Genomic DNA, 26,756 nt, shown 5'->3' on the forward strand with positions numbered 1-26,756 from the left:
TGACCAAACCTGATGTAGAATCACACATAATGATGTTAAATCAGCATTGCCAGGATCACACTATGCTTCTGTAGCACTCTACTAGAGCATTATGCTCATAAGACAGAAAAAACTGAAATTATTTTTTCATACATGATATATAATGACAAACTAAAAAATAAATGGATTTCTTTTTCTCTCTCTCAACTCTCTTAATAATGTATCACCCAATCTGGAAATTTTCATTCTTTCAATTTGTTATCATAACACAGCATAGGAGTGACATGACTTCAAAGCCTTAGCTGACTCTGCATCTTAAACCGATTTTAAAATATAAACATTCAATGTTAAATTTTTTTAAAATGTAACTACAACAAGTCAATCATGAAATTAGTATAACAGGTTAGAAAAATTCTAGGTACCAATTATCTAAAGCTCAGTGGTTCATAAAGCTATCTCCTAACTAAATGTATGTTTTAAATTATGCATCTACAAGAGGGGCAAATTCTTCATGCTTGCTATGCAAGCTCATTACTTGAGAAAGAAGTAATATTTATTTGTTAATAAATGCATGCATTTATAAGCATTCCATTTAGGCTTTTATTTTTATAGACAGAAGATGTCTTAAGCTTGTGCGGCAATAATTGAGCTTTGCGTTGTGTATCAAAGGCCGATGCTTGTTCGCCTAGTCAAAGCTACCTTGGCTTGCCCAGTTGTGGGAGTTTCCAGGTCATCTCTGCAGCACTATGATTTCATGTGCACGCATAGCCATTTCCGCTCCCTTCATGTAGTCTTAAACATAGGCCATATGCAATCAAAGTAGCTCTAGCCAGCCTTCACAAGTGTGTGTGTGTGTGTGTGTGTGTGTGTGTGTGTGTGTGTGTTGTGTGTGTGTTGTGTGTGTGTTGTGTGTTGCTTGGGAAAATTAAGTTACAACCAACTTTTTATGACAATGTTATTGACCAGTTCATAAATAACTGTAGGGTAGAATTTGTATTCAAGTAGCTAAATTGAAAAAAATAGAATATCATTTGTAAAATAAATGTTGTATTTGTATGATTAAATGTACATAAATTTCTAAATATATAATTTTAAATGGTCAGTAATTCATTATTCCGCTAATCAAACTTCAATCACACCTCTCACTCCCTGTTATCATCCAGAGAGCGAGAGGTGTCAGACTTCAATCACACCTCTCATTCCCTGGATGATAACAAGAGCAAGCATGAATTTCAAGACAGACCAGCATTCACCCCTGATCTACAATATGAAGAATGGTGTTTGGGACTAGTTAACAAAAGGTTTGTCCATCTTGGATGTTTTTAAACAATTTAACATAGTTAAGTATTATTAATACTGCTTTATTACCATAAGAGACCTCCAAGCAGTCAAATGACTAATCATGGGAGATCAAACCACCACCAACTTCTGTCATTTGATGATTGAAACTCATTCACCATCTTCCTACCTACAATATTTAGGTTGTAGGCATGGATACTCAACCCGTATCTCTCCCACTCTCAAAGTTGAAAAAAAAAAAAAAAAACTGCTTCTTGCTCCATAATAAATTTAATTTAATCCTTTATCCAAGTGTGAGCAAACAAAGTTTGCACCTGAAAGTATCTTCAGGACTGGGGTAAGGTAGTACAACACCGGGCAACTTGTTGCAAAGGTGGAGCAAGCTAGCATCACTCCTATCTCAATATCTGTCATAATGCAAAACACAACTCCTTGCAGATATGTACAATGTTATGCATTAAGGGGAGGGCCACTACCCAGACTAGTTTCAACCTTTATTGAAGTCTCTTCGGTGGGAGCCAGGCCCAGACGTGGAGATACTAGGCAGAAGCAATAGCAAGGTCATCTCTACCTATACGAGTTGCCAAAAGGGGTGCTACCTTTTTATTAAATTACTCTGGATTTAGAGAAAGATGTTGAAAGTTTATTTTTCACTTGGTTAGGAGATAGGAGTGATGCTAGCTTGCTCTACCTTTGCAACGAGTTTCCTGGTGTTGTACTACCTTACCCCAGTCCTGAAGATACTTTCAGGTGCAAACTTTGTTTGCTTACACTTGGATAAAGGATTAAACTAAATTTATTATAGTCTAACCAAGTGAAAAATAAACTTTCAACTGCTTCTTGCTCCCTTGTTTACTACACATTTAAAAATTTCTAAGGAGGACCTTTCATTTTTCCACTCTTCCTTCATGGTGAATATTTTCTTTGGTATTCATCTAATAAAATTCCCTAACCACCTTTAATGTATAACCAACCATTTTTTCTTTTCTGTTCATTAAACTCTGCAGATATGTTTCAATCTACCCCTCAAAACTAACATCTGAATCCTTGCTTTAATACTAGTCACATCTTATTGTCTTTTAACCATGAGTACAAGCCATATAATAAATAAATAAACACTAGTCACATAATCCTCTCCAGAGAATCTGAACATGAAACAAGAACTCCAGCTTTTTCTGAACTATCATGTCTTGATCCTATACCTCCTCTGCTTCCTGGGGCACAGATCTAACTATCAATGCATCCAACTTGTGAGTGTTTGTTGGGTGTATCATATCAGCATATAAAAAAGAATAATAAAGAGAATAAGGATTTTTCAGAATTACTATATCATACTTTTTAAGTAATCTATGCAAGCATTTTTTTTTTTTTTTAAATCAAACCACAAGGAATCCAGATTTAAAGAACATTAATTCTGGACAGAAAACTATCACAGGTTTGCCAATAAAATAATAGTCATAAAAATTAGAATCTCATGCTTTGAATGGTATCAGATAAATGTGTATTTTTGTCACATATGCACACATCAAATACATAACTAAACATATCCCTTCCACACTTACCACCTCCTAATCCTGCACACATAACAGAATAAGCTTTAAATATACACTTCTATTAGCACATGCAATCACAACTTCTGCCTTCTTAGATGCTTTAGCAACTAACATTATTAACATTTCTGGTACTAATTTATAGTAATTTGTTACAAAAAAAAAAAAAAAAACTGCAAAATAACCAGAAGTGATTTTATTTATGTCAATATTCATGCTCACAACTCACTTAAGCACATGACAAATTATTTAAGATATTTTTAGCATTCAAGCTAAGAAAACTGCAAGTTTCTGTTATATATTGTTATAGTATTATTGTACAATTAATGAAACATAACCCTTCCTCACCTCCACCTTCTCCCAATGCTGCAAATATAATGGAAGAATAAGCTTCCTTTTCAACACAATTCTCTATCAGCACATGCAACAACATAACATTTTAGATGCCATAAACCCAATACACATTATTTTCATTCACTAAGTATTCTTGAATATTCTTGACTCTTGGTAGTGTATTTCATATTCCCACTGCTCAATATGGAGAGAGGGGGGACCCACTTCCTTATGGGATTTCTAGGGGTTATTCTGTATTCTCCAAGAAGGTATTTCTCTCAAAAGGTGAGAACTTTCAAATTACATCACTTCTTATCTGCAAAGCTCTTCAGATACAGCCAGGTATAATTTGTCACATTATCCACATAATCATTTGGAAGCTTGATATAATTCATGTTACCTACCTTACCCTTCCTTTTTAAATCCTCTTCCCCAGAAACTGAGCTGAGCAAATCTATGCACAATAATCTTGATGAAGCCTGATCAATGGAATTGCCACATCCAGATTTCTTCCTGGTCAAACGTCCTTTATGCGAATGAGTTAATTTTCTAGCTTATCAGCCTCAAAAATGCATGAATTTCAGATTCTTGTCTAGCATCATTCTAGGATTCCTTGCTCCCTACCTCCTGGAGCACAGTCCCTCTCCCATTCATTTCAAAGTTTAAACCTTATGCCTAGCTATATTAAAGTGACACATTCCCCTCTTACTTCACATGCCAGTAGTCTATTCAAATCTCCCTGAAGAGAAGAGGTTATATAAATCAATTCAATTTATCTGTAGACAAATTATTGTCGAATTGATTGAGAGAAAACATTAAAATTCAATGTTAAACAGCATCAAAATAAATAAATAAATGAACAGCAGAGTACTTACCACACTCCAACTTCACTGTCTCTACTTTCAGACGTTTTGGGAGTGGTTCAAATGTTTCTAAATCTAAAATTAAAAATATTTAATCTAATTAAATTATAATCCTTATTAAAAAATGAATTTCATTCTGATTTTAAGATTAAAAAAAAAAGCTAGAAAAACAAAGATGCTGAAAAAATTTTTTCCTCTTCTAGATATTACCACTGAGAATCATAATTTGCCTTTTAATAAAGCGAATTATCACAATTCAAAGTAAGTTCTATAATTCACAAAATACAGTAATCTCTCGATTAGTGTGCCTAATGCATTCTTTAAAACAGGTGCATTAATCAAAAACGCACTAATTGAATATAATAACCTATGGGAAAATGTATAATTCGTTCCACAGATTTCTTCTTTGACCCTTAATTTTTTTTATAAAAGAATTAGGGTATGTCTCAGGGCCTAGTTAAAGGAAAACCATGAAGCTGAAAGACAAAACATATTCAGAATATAAATTTATTATTATACTTCTTAACAAAGAATTGAGCTAACATAGTTTGGCAGGCATTGTGTTTCTTTTTTTCATACAATGGCCCTATTGCCTCTTCTGCAAATTTCACAGGTTCTCTCTTCACCAGGGTCAGTTTCTAAGCATTGCTGCTTAAAAACTTCTATTGTACAAAAACTATTTTGAAATTGTTTCTGTGAAACCTCTTTGGGCTTGTCAGTGATTAAATTTTTTTCATATTCTTCAGGATCTTCCCGCTGTGTATCTAAATTTAACAGGTCGGAATTACTCAACTTCTCGGAATGAGATTTAATTAACTTAGATTCATTTGAAAACCTCTAAAATGATTTGCACAATGTGGAAGAATGTGCTTCCAAACGGCTCGCATATTGCTAGCAGTAATTTCATTCAACTTTGCAACTTTATGACCAGGCTAAGATTTCTCTGATTTGGCTAGAAAAGTCTTGGAAGGCATTTGCTTCCAAAAAAAGGCCGGTTTCATCGACATTAAATATTTGTTGATCACAACAGTCTCCTTCTTACACGATTTTCTTCAAAATCTCTGGATATCTCCTTATCTGCACTTGTAGCTTCTCCTGTGATTAGAACATTATGTAGGCTATTTCTCTTTTTGAAACGCTCAAATCACCCAGCACTAACATGGAATTCTTCTTTTCCATCATTGATAACCCTTTCTTTCTAGGTTACAAAGAGACAATGCTTTTGATTTAATAAGGCCAGTGTTTAGTGGGATCCGTTTTTGGTTACAATCTTCGATCCATGTAAAAAGATCTCAATTCAATCATTATAAGACTTTGATTTCGAGTGCATGCATGATGAACTTGAAGCAGCCTTACCTTTCTCTTTGTATTCAGCAGTTGATTCACCCATTTTTGTGTTCTTGTCCTATCTCTGCTCTGGACTTGCCTTGTTCGTTTTTCTTTATTATTTCAAGTTTTTCTTCCAATGAGATTACTTTTCGAATCATTTTCACACTTCTATTTTTTGCTCACTAATTCTTTTACTCATGATTAAAGGTTCTTCTTCTTCATGTAGCTTCCTCAGTGAGAGGGTGCAGCACCATGTCCTTCCAGTTCTCTCTGTTGGTGGCTTTCTTTTTTGTTTCTGCATAGCCACGTGATCCTGTCCATGATCTTATATCTTCAAGCCATGTCCTTCATTTTTTTAGGTTAGGATTAAAGGTTAGAAAAATAATTTAAAATAAAAAAGTAAGGAAAACAATTGCAAGAGATATGATCAGCAAAATGCCATGTAAAGCAGATGACATAAATTTTGGCAGTAAATTTGGAACAGTGTACATGGAAATAGTGTAGTATGCCATTAAAAAATAACTTTTAAAATGTTTCAAATTGGTAACTAAATTATTTCATCCTGGCGAGTGATTTTTTAAATAGTTAGCCATAAAAAATGCAAAGATCGAAAATTTTTAAAATCTGTAACATTTATTTTTAAAAATGTATATTAGGCGCACTAATCGAATTTGGGTATCGAAAAATAATGATGCACTAATTGGGGGCACATTAAACAAGGGATTGCTGCACCTGCTCACACGCCAAACATGTATAGTTCTATAGTTGGTCAGAGATTGTGTTATGCTGCATATCAAACTATCCAAAATTAATGTTCATGTTAACATCATGGTACTGACTCATCATAAAAAACAAAATACAAATAATTAAGGTGTTGTGGGTTTTACTTAATTTTCTAATCTTAAAAACAATTGTCACTGGATACAAAGCACTACAAAAACAATTCAAATTCCATTTTAACATACAAAGTTAAAAACTCAGAATTAGATGTGTTCCCTAGTGCTCCCTAGAATTAGATAGTGCTCTATAACCAATGCATGCATGTATATATGTACACATACACACAAGAACAAACCACTTATACCAGCAATGAACATAACAAATGTGGTATCCTTAAGCATATAAGGACATAGTCATTTATTTCAGTAAAATCTCATGCCACTTTTTTTTTTTTTTTTTTAATTTTTTATTTTTTAAAGCTAGTGGCTATGATCACTATAGATGAAATACACTGAAGTGCCATTGAATTAGGGATAGGAGATGCTATGCAAATTCTGTACTGGAACCCCACATTTACATGCATGCCTGAAACTGTGGTTATATTTAGCTGTCAGTGTTGGCTTCCCCAAGCATTTGTCATGAGAAGTATAATGGGAAAGGTGTAGGATTTAGATGCATTTGACAGATGGCAGATCGTAGGTGCCTGATGAAATGTCACCGGAGTTTTGAAACTGTCGACAAACTTGGATTTTCTCATACAAATTTCAGGAGTATTCCAGGAACATGAAAATTCTGGCAAAAAAACAAGCACCTCAGACAAACTGCAAAGGACAACCAGCCTTGAATGATCATGGGCTTTACCGTCTGACTCATCATATGGACCAACAGGGGTCAGACGTTATCTCAAATCACCGCCCATCTGAACGAAGTTCCAGCAGGAAAGTCAGTGCAAGAACCATGCAACTTTCACTTCACCATCTCGGCTTTGGAAGCTGCTGACCTACGAGAGTCCCACTTCCAACAGCACAACACCAGGCTGAAAACTTTGCCTATAAGCTAAAGAATATCAAGACTGGACAATTGAAAATTGGCAATGTGATGAATTGTGATTTGAATTTCATAGTGCTGATGGGAGACTGAGGATATGGTGCCAATCCCATGAAGCCATGGATCCTGCATATCAGGTAAGAACTGTACAACTGGTGGTGGTGGTGCAGTGATGGCCTGGGGCATCTTCAGTTAAGTCTTTCTTGACCATTGGCATGTGTACCAATGATTCTCAATGCATCCTGTTACATGGAATTCATGGTCAACCACCCATTTATGTCCATCATGCATCCAAATAGAGATGGTGTAATAATATAGCATTCTGTTTTTCTATCACCCTGCTTTGTCCTTGTTTTCTTTATTTAATATTCGTAAATGGTCAACTGTCTTGACTAATGACTGCTGCCATCTATCTATTTCTACTATATCTTATGTTTTCACACTCTATAGTCTAACAAATTTGTTTTACGACTGTGTCAGACTATATATTGAGTGCGAGATTATAAGATTTTAAACTAAAGACAAAGCAGATATCGTTTGTATTCCCCACTTATATTAATTCTTTCCTTAAATTAGTCATGGCTTAATTTTAATCACAAACTTCTATCTTATGCAGGTTCACATTTTTTAGGATAGTGCATTGACAGAATCAATCCAATGTGTTATTCACAAACCATTTAATTAAGTCACAAGGGAATATTTTCAGAATGATTCACGTTAACATATATATACAATTTAACTACAATTCTTTTGTTATTCTCAATTCTTCCTAATGCAAGCTTAGTTCTAATTTTCTTCCCTTCAAGCTAATTCACAATCTAGCATAAACCTGCCTGACATATATACATTAACTGACAATAAGGCATACCTTGTGTTAGCCTAATTCAATATCAATATATATTATCTCAAACAGAATGCACTTGATATACATTCTTGTTCAGCACACTGCCTTTCACATGAATCTTTTGTTCACACATAAGTGCTCATTCTTTTCTTTCTTTCTGTCTGCTGGCTCATTCTTGATTTCCCGCTAAATTTCTTCCTTCTCCAAGTTGTTGATTATTCCATGCCCTGATAGAACCCTTAACATGACGGCAATGTGCAGCTCTTTCTTTTCTTTTGATTCCCAATATCAAACCTGATGTGACTACGGACCCAGATAAGAGATTCCGAGACCTACGATGCTTCTCTTTAGATTTCTGACTGTGAACCTTACATAGCGGTGGACCCAGGTAAGAGAAGATTTAGAAAACCCTAAGACAAAATTTCTTCTCGATGACTTGCCTTATATTTGCCTGGACTTCCGTTGTATGCATGCAAATGTTTTTTCAAACTTTCTTTCCTATTCTGGAGTATAAGGTTCCGTGTGTCTGCAACTTACCCTACTTCGGACACAGTAGATCTGTTAACATTATCTAGAAGAAGAAATTACAGTTTTGCACCAAGAAATAAAATTCACCTATCACCCAAAAGGCATTAAAAAAAAAAAAAATCTGAAACCAGAACTTGATAACTAAAGAGAAAGTATGCTATTCTACTAAGCCAGCAAATACCTGCAAGAATTTTTCTTATTCTGATTTTCATATCAAATTAAGAAAATAAACAGGAACAAGAAAACATGCTCAATGGAGAACTTACATGACAGGTTACACATTTTAGATGTTTAGAAAATATCTAAGATACGTTTAGAGAATACATAAAATGTGTGAATCTTATCAATCAATACCTCCATGGAGTCTCAAGCTTCATTGCAGTGATGCCCATTTTTGACAAAATTAAGTCTATTAAGCCACTCGCTCATTTGCTGATCATGCTCTCACTACAACATCAGGCAATGTATTCCACAGTTCAACCACTTGCCACTATGCAGAAAAGCCACTCCCTCTCCTCCTGCTCACCACTTCCATTCATAAATTTTCAAGATGGCCCCTTGTCCTCCCATGCACTCACTCACACACACACTCTCTCTCTCTCTCTCTCTCTCTCTCTCTCTCTCTGTGTGTACACACACACACACACACACACACACACACAAAAAAAACTCTGCACTCCAAATGCATTATGCTCATAACGTTGTACAGTCCACCTGTATTTTTGTTATCCAGCTCTGTACTCTTTCCAAGGTTAATTTATCCTTTTCAAATCACAGTGACCAAATCTGAGCATAATAATCCAGACGTAGCCTTATCAGGTCTATATACATTTCAGCATCTTTAGTATTGCAGCAGTAGCCTGTTACCTTCATCTACTTTTGCAATATTTCCCCCAAACCTCAAGTTTCTAATCAATCACCATTCAAAACTTCTTCCACTTGCTCTAATATAATTTATTATTATTTAGAACAGACACTTCAGGATTAGCCCATCACTTCTCAATCAGTAACCACACCACTGATTGAGATAAAAGCTCCATGCCCTATACAGAAGAGAATTTTCAATGTAGAAACTTCAAAGAAGCGGCCCCGTTGTACTCCGCTCTGGAGAAAACCTAAACAGAAATCAAGGAATGATTCTGAAAGACATCTGGAAAAGTCTAATAAGTTCGCTCAGCTTAACAGAATTTCATTCGCTAAAAACTATATAAACGTGCTCAAAAAACAATGACTGATACACCACGTTCCATGCTTATGATGTTACACGTCAGTTTAATTTATTTCACAGTGTCACTCCATTCTTCTTTTTTACTAGCAAACGCTGAGTTCCATGTACCGTTACACATGTCCTGAAGAAGCCAGACAGAACCGCTTGTGAAATTTGTAGACAATTGTATATATATTTCAAAAAATCTCTGGTCAACTAATAAAGCCAATATAAAGTTCAAGTATAATTTATTATTATTACCCCAAGACCCCCAATGAGTCAAAGACTCACCTAGGAGGTCCTTTTATCATACATACAGCTCATCATACCGTGCCTTCAACACACTCAAATTCTCTGCAGACACCATACTCTCAGGCAAGGCAATTCCAATCATTCACAACTCTGCATGCAAAAAACCTGCTTCTCACTCTCCTGCTCACATCCTCTTTATACAGTTTCCAGGGATGATCTCTGGTTCTCCCCTGATCTCCCACTATTTTCCATAGAACCTCTCCAACATTGATCCTATAACAACCCCTTACTAACTTGTAGGTCTCTATCATATCTCCCGTCTTCCTCATATCCACCACTCTGTAAATTGAACCTTCTCAATCTTTCCTCATATTTGACATTCCAGAGGTCAGAAACTTAGTCGTCTCTGCACCCTTTCCAACATCTCTTCGTCCTTTTTAAAACCAAATCTGGGCACAGAAGTCCATGTATGGCCTAATCAAGGCCTTATACAATGGAACAAGAATCTCCCTATTCCTTTCATTTAGTGTTACACGGTGATCAGCATTCATTTTAGAAATTATGGACTTTATAACAAAATTAATTTTAGAAATTATGGACTTTATAACAGTCCATAATTTCTAAAATGAAAGAATCTCCCTACTTCTACAAGTCACTGTCCTCTGCATCATTCCCAGAAGTCTTTGTGTTGTCTTCACAATTTTGGCAACGTGTCCCCTAAATTTCAGATCCTCATCCACTATCACCCCAAGATCTCTTATTTCCTCCACATCTGACAATATATCCCCACCAAGCATAAATTCTACATCCCATATTTGTTTCCCAAATTTTAAAACCTTACATTTTGCAACATTGAACTCGCAATCCCATTCCCATGCCCATTAACTCAATTTATTCAAGTCTTCTTGTAAGGCCATAACATCATCTTCTCTACTCTTCATAGTTCATCCCAACTTTGCATCATCTGCAAACAACTGATATCTCCATCCAAATCTTTGCCAATATCATTAATATACAAGTTAAATAGTAATGGCTGTAAAACAGACCCTTGAGGTACACCACTAGTGACTTTCCTTTTCCGGGATATTGCTCCCCATACAGAACTTGCTGATACTGATCAGATAGCCAGTCTCCAATCCAATGCACTAATCTAATATCCAACCCCATCGGTTCTAGTTTGAGCTATCAACTTATCATGTGGTAATCTATCAAAAGCCTTTGCAAAATCAAACTATTATTACTGTGTAATATTATTATTACTGTGTAATATGAAACTATTAAAATATTAAGCTATTATTACTGTGTAATATTACTTTGTAATTATTACAAAGTATATTACTGTGTATCCCTCTCCTCTATTTAAGGAGGCTGTCACCTTTTTGTAATAAGTAAGTAGATTACTAAAACATGCCCTCCCTTTAGCAAATCCATGCTGTCCAAAGATAATACCATTGTTGTCAACCCAATTCTGGACCCTGGTGCTCACAAGCTTCTCCAACAACTTAACCACAATTTGATACTTGAGTTCTATCATCTCCCTTATGAAGGGGCACAATCTTGCCTTCCTTAGGAACTTGACCTAGTGCAAGACTCATATTAAAAAACTATGTCAAGGCAGATGTCAACTCCCTGGCATATTCCTTCAGAATACGTGATGATATATTATCAAGTTCCACAACCTTATTAACATCAAGTTTTCTCAACCCCCCCATACACCTACTGCTCACTTACAGTCAGTCTCTTCTCCCCATCATCAACTACTCTCAATCTCTCCATGAAGTCACATTCACAAGAACGAAAGACCTTTATGAACTGCTCATTAAGTATCTCCACTATATCTTCCATAACAGCTGTCCTCATATCATGTTTGCCAATCAATGTCATCCTTCCATAATCTTTTTTTTTTTTTTGATTGCTACATATCAAAAGAACTCCCTAGGATTTTTTTTGGCTTCATTAGCTAACTGCTGCTCATATGACATCAGATGTATTTTTTTAAATACCTCCCATACACTGCCAGTATCCTTCCCATCTAGCAGTTAATATCATCTTCCACAACAGCTGTCCTTATACCATTTTTGCCAATCAATGTCATCCTTCCATAATCTTTTTTTTTTTTTTTTTTTTGATTGCTACATATCGAAAGAACTCCCTAGGATTTTTTTTGGCTTCATTAGCTAACTGCTGCTCATATGACATCAGATGTATTTTTTAAATACCTCCCATAAACTGCCAGTATCCTTCCCATCTAGCAGTTAATATCATGGAATTGAACATAGTTTACTCTTTAGTTGGTAATAATTTCCTGCTTTGATGTTAAGCATGTAACCTTTGCTAAACTGGAATAGCCACACACTCAGCCACTTCTCTGATCTAGAGTTCTTTCTGTCACAATAGCTCAACAAATTCAGCTTCATTCTTTTTCCATGAGATTTGACTGCTAACCAATCAAGTCAGATAATTATTAAAAAGTTAATGCTTTCTTTGACCTCCGTTATATACTATTAGATACCTTCCATGTCCCATTTCATGTCCATCCCCATTTACTCCAAATTACCTAACAGGGTTCCATGCAGAATCTTATTGAATGCCTTTGCAAAGTCAAACAATGTCAGGGTATACTTCCCTTACTTTGTCACTTTATTGTAGAAAGTAAGGAAATTACCAAGCCATGCCGTGTTTCATAGTAGTATCATTCCATCCTAAATTCTGTCTTTAGCCAACATTATCATTACTTCTGAGATAGACTTAAGCACCTCTATAGCGCAATTGGAAGAATGAAGGTATGTTGCGCCATTCGATTGGAAAAAGGCCCGAGTTCGATTCTCATCATGACGGGAAGAATCTTTATATGGGCTATTTCAATCGAAGGTGAGTTAGCCAATCTCATATGGAGGTAGTAGGGTTTTTTCTCCCGGAAATTCTGGTTTTTCATCCTATATACAGACAAACCGGCCTTTCAGAACGCACACAATTTACAGACAAAAATACTAGCTGTGGTGGTGGGCAATAGATGGTGCTGATGTAGATGATTGGTAGTAGAGGATCGGTGTACTGGTGGAGACGGAGAGTTGTACAATAGGTGTCCTCCCGCGATAAGTCTTCTGACTCCTTGGAGGTGTCACGAATAATAATAATATTAACTAAGCTATAATTTGCTATCTCAGTCTTGGAGCCTCCTTCATGTAATGGAATTATCTTGTTTTTTTTCATTCCTTGAGACAAACAACCCAATGCATTTCTATTGCACTTTTCTAAAATAAAAACATGGGCCAATATCTCATCCAATTCCATTGGTACATTCACATTGTGATTTCTAGATATCCTAAACACCTCAAATTCATTTACTTCTATTCCAATATCAATACCTGTCACATCAATTAGCATTATCATTTCCATCTGGATGATACACGTGTGCAAGATGATCACTCAGTATTTTAATTATACTCTTTTACTCACTTCCCTACCATCAGCATTCAGCTGGTGGTACGGAAGTGAGTAAACAACAGCCAGTCTTGTTAGCTGAGTGGATAGCATACCTGCTTTGCACCCAACAGGTTCGATCCCGCCGTGGACATGGATGTTTGTAAAAGCCTGCTCTGGATGAGTTTTTACAGCTTCTTGAGTTTATAAAGGTCTCTCTCTCTCTCTTTTTTTTTTTTTTTGCCTATGCTATATACTGTTAATGAGCTTGCTGATAAATTTATATATACTCTCTAACAATTTTTTTTAGGTCAAGTTGAATGACACCATTCATTACCTACCACCTGATTTATCCTCTTAGTCTTGGGTATGCAAATTTGATACTGCATCCTTAAATACCATTTTACTACTTCCTATGCACTACAGACAACCTCTTTTAGTTTCTCAGGCCATATGACACTGCTAAAAGATGCGTTCCAAGCTTGTCACATAAATCTCCAGCTCTGTGGTTCTAACTATAACCCTTCTTAATTCAAAATTCTGATGCTGTTACCAGATCCAATATTTTCAAAACCATGGGTACCTTTCATCACATGCTGTTTTAACTAGTTATTATCATGCTTGTTAAAATTGCCTACCACTGCTTTGCACATCAGCATAATACAACGTACAAGAAAACAAATATTAAAAAAATCAGAAAATTTAGCACATTACCCTTACAGATAATCAAAAAATACTCAAATATAAAAAGGAAAAAATAATGACTTAGTTGTCACTAGATGATTCCAAAGAAGAACTTCTTTTATGCACCAAAATTCACCATGTGGACCATCTTCTGCTCTCTCATGGCAACTCCATATTCTTATATTCTATCCACATGACAATATCTTCCTTTTGCAATGAATTGCCAGTGATGCCTGTAATTTTTGGCCAAGTTAACCAATGCCAAAAAATCCATTCTTATTCTTGACACTTCTTGCATCATTCCTGCACTGTAATATCCTCTTGGGACACATGACAACTTGAATCTTAATTAGTCATTTAGATTTGAGACTGAGAAACTGCACTCGGCATTCTATGATCCTTCTCAATCTTGTTCACTTGCATTCCATGCCAACAGTTTTACTGATATTGCACATTCATTCTCTCACTAAATGAAGCATCTTTCCAAGTAACAACTCCAAATTCATCACACATGTACAAATCCCTTCATCCAAAGTTATTTGGATGAAAGGATCTAAAAACATTATGCCATTCCTCCTACATAGCTTATGCAATGACTCATTCACAATCATGGCCCTTCTTAATTCATCTTATCATATCATGGCAAGAGAAACTATTCTATCACTCTTTCTCTTATTTCAATAACTGAAAATTTCTTGTATTCCATAATTTTTACCTGTTAAATCAATCATTCCAGCCAATATTTTTATTTTCCCTTTCTGAAATGCAGTGGCATCAGTAATATCTTCAAACACACGAAAGACCTTCACAATAGGAATAACGATTTTGTCACCTCATTAAACACACCATAAATCATGAAATCACTGTATTATATGGCAATTCCATGATTTATTATTCTCTACTACACTGCTGACTAGCCTCTACAAATTCTCTAGCTCACACTTTGTCTTCTGAAATACTTGACATAAGTGTGCTATTTCACTTGTAAAGCCACCTCTAATTCATCTCTCATCACTTCTTTCATGTTAACTAACTCCTTAAAACCTTTTAGGAATATTGTTAAATCTTGAATGAAGAGATTTCACTAAGAAATATTTCATTCGGGATTTAACAAGCTTTAACACATCAACAAGGATATACTTGTATATAAGTAGAATTGTAAATTACTGGAAAGCCTTAAAGATATTGTATCTTGACATCGGATGATTCTATGTAAAGGAATATTACCTATAAGACTATTACACTTTTTTTATAAAATCTTTATCAGGCTTTGAATTAAACTCTGATCATTATATGGTATCAGCAAAAATTCGTTTTAAACCAAAGTGGCTAAAAACACATAGAATTGAAAATTCTTACCAGCCGAGCTACAAAATTTCTTCATTACAGGCTCCTCAAGTTAGACTACAATATCAAAAATGCACAAACTTAAAAACAGAAACCACACATGAATCAAGTGACATAGAAGATGAATGGGAAAATTTGAAACAAATTCTCACAAAAGCAGCAACAGAAACATTAGGAATAAAGCACAAATGAATTAGAAAAAGAGGACTACGAGACTGGAACAAAGAAATAGAAAATATAATAAAAACCAAAAAGGACAGTTACCAGAAATGGCTAAATTCCAAAACAATAGAAGCAGAAATAGAGTATAAAAGAAATAGTGCAATTGCAAAATGAGAAGTAAGGAAAAAACATAGAGAAAGATGGAACAATTTCATAACAGAACTAGAAAAGGATTTATTTAAGCCACAACCCAAAACCTATAAAGTAATAAAATACATGAATAAAGAAATAAAAGAAAAGATAAAAATACAAACAATAGATTTAGAAAAATGGGTGACCTATTTCCAAAATCTCTGGACAGATGAGAACAATGAATTAAAATTTTATAAGACAAAGAATGACCTAATAGAAAATATCACAATGTTAGAACTGAAAAATATAATAAAGAAGATGAAAAATAAGAAAACGCCAGGAGAAGACAATATAAATATAGAACTATACAAAAATGCAGGTGAAAAATTTAATGAAAGACTTTTGAAATTTTTTAATATGGTTTGGATGTCCGGAAAAACCCCTAACTCTTGGAAAAAAGCACTGGTCATCCCAATCTATAAAAAAGGAAATAAAGACAATTGTAATAATTATAGGGGAATTAGCCTGCTGAATACAGGATATAAAATATATGCAGGAATATTAAAAGAGAAACTAAGCAGCATTGTAGAAAACAAATTACTAGAAGAACAAAATGGCTTCCGAAAAGGCCGATCCTGCATAGATCCAATTTTTACTTTAAAATTATTAATAGAAAAGAGAAGAGAATTTCAAAAAGAAACGCATGTGGCGTTTATTGATTATGAAAAAGCGTTTGACAAAATTAGTCGACAAAAATTGTTTAAAATATTAACCAATTTAAACATACCAAACCAACTTTTACAATCTATTCAAGAAATATATACAGGAAATAAAATAGCAGTTAAATTAGAACACACCTCGGAATGGAAAGATATATCAAGAGGAGTATGACAAGGATGTACCCTCTCACCTCTGCTTTTCAATATATATATAAATGAAATATTAACAATCTAGAAACAGCATAACCCATTTGGTATACAAATGACCCCGCAAATGAAGATAGATACACTACTATTTGCAGATGATCAAATAGTATTAGCTACATCAGAAGATGACTTACAAAGATCATTAAAATCATTAAATGATATCTCAAAGCAATATAATATGACAATATCCAAAGAAAAAACAAAAATAATGGCATTCAAAGGAGAAAACCCAATAAGAAGTAAAATAGTGATAGATAATAAAATACTAGAACAAGTAAACACTTTCAGATACTTGGGATGTGATCTATCATATGAAGAAGAAAAAGACATAGACACTAAAATATCAAACTTAGTCAAAGTAAATGGCATAATAAATAGTATATTTAAGCCATCCCTGGTACAAAAACACACTAGAATCAGACAATATAATGTCTTGTCAAAACCAACTCTACTATACGGAAGCGAAACATGGACCATGAAAAGGAAAGATGAAAAACGAATTCAAACAGCAGAAATGAAGTTCCTCAGAAAAACAGCTGGATATACCAAGTGGGACCACAAAACAAATGAAATCTTACAATCCCTAAAAATCAAACCAATTAATTACTACATAACACAGTATAAACAAAAATGGCTAGAACATTTAAATTGAATGGACAACAGCAGACTACCAAAAATATTATACAGATACAAAATAAGTGGAAAAAGAAGAATCGGAAGACCAAGAAAGAGATGGCATGAGACCGGAACAGGCCACATGGCCTATATTCCATGATAGGAAGAAGAAGAAAGAAGATAAAATCTTTATCAAGTAGCTTTATTTTTATCCTCCTACATGTTTCGCCAATCTATTTCTATTGGAATCCTCAGGGAATACAAATCAGTAAGCACAAAATGAAGGTTACAGACTAGGTTATAACCGATGGTTCTAAATCATACAAAAAATTGGTATTGTGCGTGACAATGTGCCATTCCTTGACATTTTAATAAAGAAACAATCCAATAATAGTATCGACCTATCTGTATACAGAAAACCTACAAATACTGGACATTACCTCCATTTCGACTCAGCTCATCATATAGCTCAGAAACTTAGCATTATTCATAGTCTCAAGAAAAGAGCTATACTGATATACCACATCGACAACGTGATGATGTCCAATACATCAGTATAATTACAATTCCTTTTGTCAACAATCTTTCCAAAAAATTAGCTAACCTTTTAAAACCATACAAGATCAGAGTGGCATTCAAACCAATCAATACTATTCGGAAATTTTTAAGATCACCGAAAGATCCTCACCCATTCTACAAATACTCTGGAGTATATAATATTCCTTGCTCATGTGGTATTAGTTACGTAGGTCAGACATCTAGAAGCTTTGAAACGAGAAAGAAAGAACACATAGGATATGTCAGAAATAACAGACAAGACATTTCAGGCCTTTCATGCCACTTTGCCTCTACTAACCATCACATTGAGTGGGATAAGAGCCTTATGCCATACATTATGAGAACCTTTAAAGAAGCAGCTACAGTCATCCATAAAACTGAAAACCTAAACAAGAATCAAGGTCTAATTTTACCAGAAATTTGGAAAACTTTTATCAGATCATTAAATATCAAAGAAATGAACTTTCATAACAATTACGTCATGAGTCATCACGAATAAATCACATTAACGAGACACGCACAATACCAATTTTTTGTATGATTTAGAACCATCGGTTATAACCTAGTCTGTAACCTTCGTTTTGTGCTTACTGATTTGTATTCCCTGAGGATGCCAATAGAAACAGATAGAAACATGTAGGAGGATAAAAATAAAGCTACTTGATAAAGATTTTATAAAAAAGTGTAATAGTCTTATGAATAATTGTCAAGAAAAAATTCAACATAAAGAATATTACCTATTTTTGTATGTTTAACAAAGGAAAAATAATCTGTGAAATATATGTTAGTGTATAAAATTATGAGTTCAAGGTATGCGAGTGAGACAGTCGGATTAGCAGCAGAGCCTACGGCAGTCACGTACACACACACACGGTGCACACGTGAGCTTCCCAGGAAGACGCTAAGAGAGAAGAACGGAACCGCGTGCAGAAGAATAGTGATGGGTGAAAAGGTGCGACACAGAATGAGGTGCCACTAAAGGTGCAATATAGAAGGGCTTGGCTCCCCTAGGTTCGACCAACTTTTTTTCTCTTGGATTCCAGTTCTTCCTCATGCTCTCCTGTTCAGCATCAGCGCCCGTCAGTCGATGGAGCCCAGCTCGAGTTGTTCCCTGAGATGTGTAGGTGAACCCAGCCAACGGAACGATGTCTCGACGGAGATAAGCGGCAAAGTAGCGAGCCAGGTGTGGGCATTTCGTCAGCGTACAGAGGAAATCTACGGAAGCTGACTACGTGGACCAACTTAAGCAGAGCTGTTTCTCGTCCACATCGGAGAGGATAAATCACGACGGCGAGCTCCAAACCTGGCCTAGGTGAGACGACTGTCAGGATAAAGAATAAGTAAGCTGTAAAAGGGAATTGAAGGTTGAGGGACAGACCTGAAGAAGTCTTAAAGATCCGGTAATGTACAAACCTTAGTCTCTTTTGTTGTGGAAGAAAGAATTATTATATAATAGTGAACAGGAAAATTTATTAGTAGAGCTCATATTATGTAAGAGGCAGGACTTTAGTATTGTCTAATAGCAAACTGTTACAGCTCCAGGAGCATAGTCTAATGTATTATAAATGTCGATTATGTTTAGTATGTTATAGTATAATCATATGCGAAATTAATTGAATTAATGCCTGGAAGGAATTGTAGATCAAAGAATACAAAAGGACAATCAACTGATTTAATAGTAGTGTCTTATGCCAATATTCAGATATATAAATTATAGTTTGTTATATTAAGTTCTGTAACTTAAGAAAGTGATTATCTTAGCTGAGTATATATTTGTGAAAGTATATTGAATGAGTTTTAATAAATGAACCTTTGTACTTTTTATCTAATTAGTTGCCTGATAAATGAATCCAATGCAACACTTATTAGAATCTGAGCGGAATTTAATTGTTTAACGAAGACCACGACTGCAAACTGTTATAGGAAATTGGTATAGGAAATTTAGCTAATTTGAACTAAGTATTTTAATAGAACGATTAACCATGTGTCTGTCTGAGAGTTAACTCCTTGACTGAAAAGCTTTTCTAATCTAAGGGTTCTGGATGGCGCAGCAGTAACAAATAAATTTTCCAGAACCTAACGAGGAGGTAACTCCAGATATTTGTAACAAGGGAATTGGCTCTAGCCAAAAGGCAATCCCCTTGTTAATCTAATTTGCACATGTGATCAATCTAAGTGATGGCCACAGTGCACAAAGGAGATTAAGTACTGAGTAGGCATACATACAAAGAGAGAGGTATAAGTAGTGTTTCCATTACAACTAAGGAAGTACAATTTAAAGATAATTACAGAAGAATTCAGATACCTCACATGTACATAAGATAATACAAAAGAAAACATAAAAATACATGTAACAATATGGAGAACTGATTAGGCTTTATGACCTAAAGATCCGATCCTCACCTTCTCATAGTATACACCATTAATAGGTACCAATCTGGGTACTGAACAAATGAGGATGGGATGGCATGCTGGGATTTAGCATATCAAAAATTGCATTCCATATTAGCTTACACTAAAAGACAATGATGGTACAGCAAGATGAACTGTCATGGCAACAGTGACACTGCTCAGTTAAAATTAAACTATTCTTATTCACTGGACTATACTATCCTTTTCACTAAAGGGATTCTGAATTATAACAGTAAAATGGTGCAGATGAAACAGTGCTTAAGTTTCCAACAAACACATTCCACAAACTGACATATCCAATGTTAATGAAATCTATGAATGAGTGTGTAGACATTAGTACTGACTAATTTGTGGGATGTAAATGGTGTGGGCCTACTGACACCAACTATTCATGCTTAATATGTTGCAGTGCTACACTATGGATCCAGTGCAATAAAACTGACATGCGGGTTTTTTTTCATGACAAGCAAGAGTTTTTCTTCCAACAAGAAAAGGTATAGTCTCATCAGTGCACAAGAGTGAAGCTATGCCTTACTCTGCATAAACAATGCAGATTCACCACTTTGGTTGTTGTCCTGGCCAATACTTATCTCCATTTGATTTCAAAAGCGAACGAAAATTTAAAAGACATTTCCCAGAGTAAGTCAAGACTGTTTCATTAATAAGCTATTTGGTTCTACTGAATGATGCACAGAACTACTTGAACGATGGTAGTAGGATGTGAATAGCACAGGAGGTTGCGTCAAGAAATAATCATGTAAACTTGCACAATAAAAGTTTAAAAGAAATTGTTTCACTGAAATATCTACTTGCATGATGGGAAAAAAGGGAGGCATAATTTAAAAACCATTTGTTCCCATTTTCATTTAAATCAAATTTAAACCAATATGATTATTCTTTAAAATAAAATAAAAAATTCAATAGAAAACTGAGCAAGAAGTTTATATTCAATATTTACCTACATACCTTCAATTAAAATGTCTGAATGTATAAAATCCATAGCCTCAATTTCATCCACACACTTTTTGAATTTTGCATTAGGAAACCCTTTCACTTGCAACTGACATTGTTCCCTAAAGAAATTTAAAGCAAAAGAGAAGAATTAACCATGCCAAGTACAGCAATAACAATGATCCAACACATTATCTAGTTTGATTGCATTCTTAATCATGGTAATAATAAGAACACAATACATGTTTTAATTTCTCAAATCTACATGTGTGTCAAGCAATCAACAAGGAAATTAAATCATTGTGTGATCTACTACTGTATCGAGCACAACAAACCTCAATTCGGGTTTCAGAGAGATCATTTGAGAGATCACTATATTTTAACCTCAATGAAGAACTTACATTACAGAATGTGTCAATGGCTAACTATCTTCAGCTGTCATATTGCAAAACTGATTTACAAGTTTATTAAATATTGCAAATATAATCTCAATTTTCATCATAAAGAAAATACACAAACCAAGAAACCATATAGTTTATTAAAAATTATACTGATATAATAAACAATACTGGAAATTCATGGATATGCTCCATGAATTCCAGATTTCATGGAGCATATCCATGTAATCTGGAACATATATCATTATGTGTTACAGCTGTCAAAAAAAAGGCAATTGCATCAAAATTATTTTTGATACAACTCAAGTTATGTGAACAAAGCCCAAGGAAGCCGTTCACCAGATAAAGTGAAATAAAAACCAACATATTCCATACAAAAATTCCATACAACATATTCCATACAAGTTATGTGAACAAAGCCCAAGGAAGCCGTTCACCAGATAAAGTGAAATAAAAACCAACATATTCCATACAAAAAAGATCCAAAAATGATACTCAACCAAAAATAACAAACACTAAACATATATGGCTACAAAAAATCTGGAAGGTATTACTGCTCTATTCCAGCAGTACTCAACAATCCAACGTAACCATCAAGGCAAGAAATAAGAAGGTACTGATCAGGACAGTATAAAGATAACTTAAGGTCATATTGTGCCATGATAAGTTAGAGCAGTAACTAAGGTATAAAAGTGAAGAAAGAATAAAAGATTTAAGTATAGCACCAAGATTCCAATATCAGATGTGATAAAACAGTATGCAGACAAGTTGGTTTTTAGGAAGAGGTAGATTAAGACTGATGCAGGGAATTACAGAGCAGGAAAGCTGATACACATGATTTGAACAGATAAAATGGGAATGAATATCAGAAGGTTACTGATGACAGTAAGAGATTTTAGTCTAATAAGAAGAGTGGTTAGCATGCAACAAGATGACAAAGGTGAATGGTATGTTGGCAGTGCTGCATGAGAAGAAAATGCAGTTTGAAAATGTGTGGGATGAATTTGAAGGATGGAACAAACTGTAAAAGATTGACTGCACTTTGAGAATGGCAAAAGCCATCTGAAGAAACTTGTAAGTAGAGGGAGAAGTAGTAACAATCTGAGGAAGTAAGAGGAAATCAAAAGCAAGAGAAGGATAGATGAGATCAAACATTGGGTAAATGACAGAGGAAAATGAGCAAGTATATGAATAAGTACAAGATGAAAAGGAAAAACCAGGATTTGGGGAAATATCAATACTGAAAACTAGCAAATATATGATGAATTACAAATGTGCAAGGGAGATAGTCTGACTCGTATTGGAATCTGTTGGGTCTGAGAAAAAAACAGGTAAGGTGGTGATAAAGGAGTGTACTATTACAGGTGAGAGGTGGCAGTTGATTCATACTGGTAAACTCACTAGTACAAGTGAAACAGATGAGGATAATTTATTGATGGGAACATATGGAACTGTAGTTTGCATGAGGAAAGCAAGATGGGGACAGAGTACATCCTCTGTCCAAAAAGAAACCGAATGTTTTGAAAATAGAAGAAACTAGTGGCGCCACCTATTGTATCATTTTGTTGTCGAAAGCAGCAACCTTCATTAGTGTTGTGTCAACTATTTAGGACATTTGTTTCATTAGAAGCCAAGTTATAGTGCCAAGAGTGACATGTGTTTTGACGAATGGTCGGAAAATGAGTTTCAAACAAAGAGCTGCGATTGACTTTTGTGTTAAACTTGGTAAAAGTTTTACCGAAACACATCAAATGCTTCAAAAAGCATACAGTGATGAATGCTTATCCCATACTCAAGTTTATGAGTGGTTTAAGCGATTTCAAAGTGGTCGTGATATGCTTGAGGACGACGAAAAGCCAGGCCGTCCAAAAACTGGACTGGGCAAAGTTAACATCCAAAAAGTGCACAATTTCATCGAAGAAAACCCGAAATTGTCCCTGAGATTGATTGAAGATGAATTGGGGATTCCAAAATCAACTGTGAACAACATTTTGACTGAGAGTTTGGGCCTTCGTAAATTGAATTTGTGATTTGTTCCCCACAAGTTGACCGACGACCAAAAAAGGTATTGAATTGAACACTGCAAGGACCTCATTAAAACCGCTCGTAAGGACTCAAACTTCCTTGAAATGATCGTTACTGGTTACAAAACATGGTGTTTTGAGTATGAGCCCAAAACAAAGTGCCAGAGTGCTGAGTGAAGACCACCAGAAGAGGGGCATCCGAAAAAAAGTTGCTTGGAGAAGTCAAAAGTAAAGACAATGCTGATTTGTTTCTATGATTCTAAGGGCATTATCCACAAAGAATTCGTTCTGCCTGGCCAAACGGTCAATGGTGAGTTTTATCTCGAAGTTTCGAAGTGATTGATAGTGAGAATTCGTTGCGTATGGCATGAATATCGTGATGACCGACCGTTCATCAAAACACAAGTTTTGATGAACGGTCACTCTTGGCACTATAACTCGGCTTCTAATGAAACAAATGTCAAACAGTTGACACAACATTAATGAAGGTTGCTGCTTTCGACAACAAAAAGATACAACAGGTGGTGCCACTAGTTTCTTTTATTTTCAAAAAGTTCGGTTTCTTTTTGGACAAAGGGTGTATGATAGGAGATGGATGTAGACAGGATATTTAGCATATTAATAAAATGCTGGAAATGCAGAGAGTGATGTAATTAATTTTAATTATGACAATATAAATTGAAATGATGAGTTAGTCCCAGGAGCAAAGAAAATGAGTGAGTTTCTAAGAGACAGCTATTTGGACTGCAAGTGAAAGAGGATACACAAGATTCTGAAGTCTGATTTGATCACTGCATCACAAACTTGAAGTGTTGATCGTAGTTCCATTTGGTGAAATGGATCACAAGACACTTAACAAGTGAGAAGAGGATATGTGGAACTACAAGATATATGATTATAGAATACTCAGAGACAGCTTAGTGCAATATGGAATGAGGAATTTTGGAGGGGGGATGATAACAGCATTGCTTGACATGCCTGGATGTATTCTAAAGATATTCTAAAGATTAATATATAGTCGTAAAACAAATGATAAGAGTCAACAAACAATCTGATAAGGTGAAAATCACCTTATCAGATTGTTCCAGTTCTTTTGATATGCAGCTAGGATAGGAGAAAATGATTATGAGGATATTAGTTGAAGAAATGGCAAAATGTAACTGCTGCAGAGGATAAAGTGTCTTTATGCTAGTGATATATCATTAACATCAGGCCTCCATGGAGTCAAGAGTCATTGCAGGAGGTTCATGCTGTCATACACACAAAGCTCCAACCATGCTTTAAATGTAAACATGTCCACATTCAGTATACCAGTAATGCATTCAACTAATCTCCATGCAAAGAATTTCCGAGGATGGTCATACAATTATCAGGGATGGCCTCTTGTTCTACCCATCTCCCCTTCTATGAAATATTTCTTTCACATTAACCTGGTAACAAATAACACTGGCCAACAACAAAAAAATTTTTTTTCTGCTGATTATGATCTGACACTTGTTTTTTACTAATTTGGGTGCACTGATTTCAAATATCAAACCCATTTTTCTCTATCACGTTTTTCCTCTATGGCATTTTCTTTTCGCTAATCTGTAAGTTTTTGATAGTTTTAAGGAGGCAGTACTATTTAGAGGATCAAAAAAATCGATTTTTTTAATATTATTTTCTGAAAGCATGTACTTTTAAAAATCTGTTCCTAACTTTTTATCAAGAAATTCGAAAAATTCCAGAAGATATAGCCTATTATTCAAACCCAAATTAGTAAAAAACAAGTCTCATATTAAAGTCAGCAAAAATTGTGTTAGACTGTGTAATTTACCAATTTATGTCTGAATCATATGATCTGAATCTGTATGATCAATTAGAAACAAAGGAAGGACAGAGAAAAATTTACCAACTAGCGAAATGTAGAAATAAAGCAGCTAAGGACATCTTACATGTGAGGCAGATTAAAGATGCTGAAGGAAGAGTATTATGGAGGGATGTCGACATAAGAAACAGATGGAAAATATACTTTGAGGGACTTCTGAATGAGGAAAATGCAAGGACTCACAGAGAAGATGGGCAGCCTTCTGAGGGGATGGTGCAGAACATCAGTAGAATGGAAGTGACGGAGGCCATGAAGAGGATGAGGAATGGAAAAGCGGTGGGCCCCGACAGAATTCCAGTGGAGGCATGGAAGGCACTGGGGGAAGAGGGAATTGACCTGCTGTGGAACCTGTTCATGAAAGTTTGCCAACAGGAAAATATACCCGAGGAATGGAGGGAGAGTACTCTTGTTCCCATCTACAAGGGTAAAGGGGATGCACAAGACTGTAAAAATTACAGAGGAATAAAGTTGATGTCCCACACAATGAAGATCCTAGAAAGGGTTCTTGATGGTAGATTGAGGGAGGAGGTGGAGATTGCAAAGGAACAATTTGGCTTCATGCCTGGTAGATCAACAACAGATGCTATCTTTGGGTTACGACAGATGATGGAAAAATATCGAGAGAAACAAAGGGAGCTACATCTGGTATTTATTGATCTGGAGAAAGCATACGATAGAGTGCCAAGGCAAGAAGTCTGGAGGTGTCTGAGGGAGAAGAAGGTGCCGGAGAAATATGTCAGGTTGGTGCAGGAAATGTACAGAAATGTGAAGACAAGTGTTCGGACCTGTTTGGGACAGACAGAAAGTTTTCAAGTAACAGTTGGCTTGCATCAAGGGTCAGCATTAAGTCCGTTTCTGTTTAATATTGTGATGGAGGTGGTAACAGAGGAGGTGAGAGAAGATGTACCTTGGACAATGTTGTATGCAGATGACATCTTGCTGTGTGTAGATACAAGAGAAGAAGCGGAAACTAAACTGGAAAGATGGAGAAAAGTACTGGAAGAGAGAGGTATGAGACTGAGCAGAAGTAAGACAGAGTATATGTGTTGCGCAGTGGGCGGTGGCCAGGAGACAGACCTAGAGCTGGAAGGAAATGTCATCAGGAAGGTGAGAGACTTTAGATACTTAGGTTCGACAGTGGAAGAAGATGGAGGAGGTGAGAAGGAAGTGGGATGCAGGATACAAGCAGGTTGGAGGAACTGGAGGGAGGTGGCTGGAGTGTTATGTGATAAGAGGGTGCCGATCAATCTGAAAGGCAAAATTTATAGGACAGTAGTGAGGCCAGCTATGACATATGCTATAGAAA

The 26,756-nt window shown here is 35.4% G+C and overlaps 1 protein-coding gene across 4 annotated transcripts in view; it reads right to left on the reverse strand.

The window, feature by feature from the left end:
- The window catches only part of rnh1 (ribonuclease H1), a 115,696-nt gene that overhangs the window by 74,966 nt on the left and 13,974 nt on the right, over positions 1-26,756 (reverse strand). For all 4 annotated transcript variants that reach the window (XR_016548239.1, XM_090391832.1, XM_090391833.1 and 1 more), the window contains exons 2-3: positions 21,177-21,283; positions 4,037-4,099 (exon numbers count right to left, since the gene is read on the reverse strand). Coding sequence is in view for 3 of the 4 variants with exons in the window: in XM_090391832.1 (XP_090247958.1) it covers positions 4,037-4,099; positions 21,177-21,283 (170 nt within the window). In the remaining variant the exon portion in view is untranslated. The remainder of the gene's footprint in view (positions 1-4,036; positions 4,100-21,176; positions 21,284-26,756) is intronic.

This window comes from Typopeltis vanoorti, chromosome 4 (assembly GCF_054136105.1).
Source record: "Typopeltis vanoorti isolate ZY-2024b chromosome 4, IOZ_Tvanoo_1.0, whole genome shotgun sequence".
Classification (NCBI taxonomy): domain Eukaryota; kingdom Metazoa; phylum Arthropoda; class Arachnida; order Uropygi; family Thelyphonidae; genus Typopeltis; species Typopeltis vanoorti.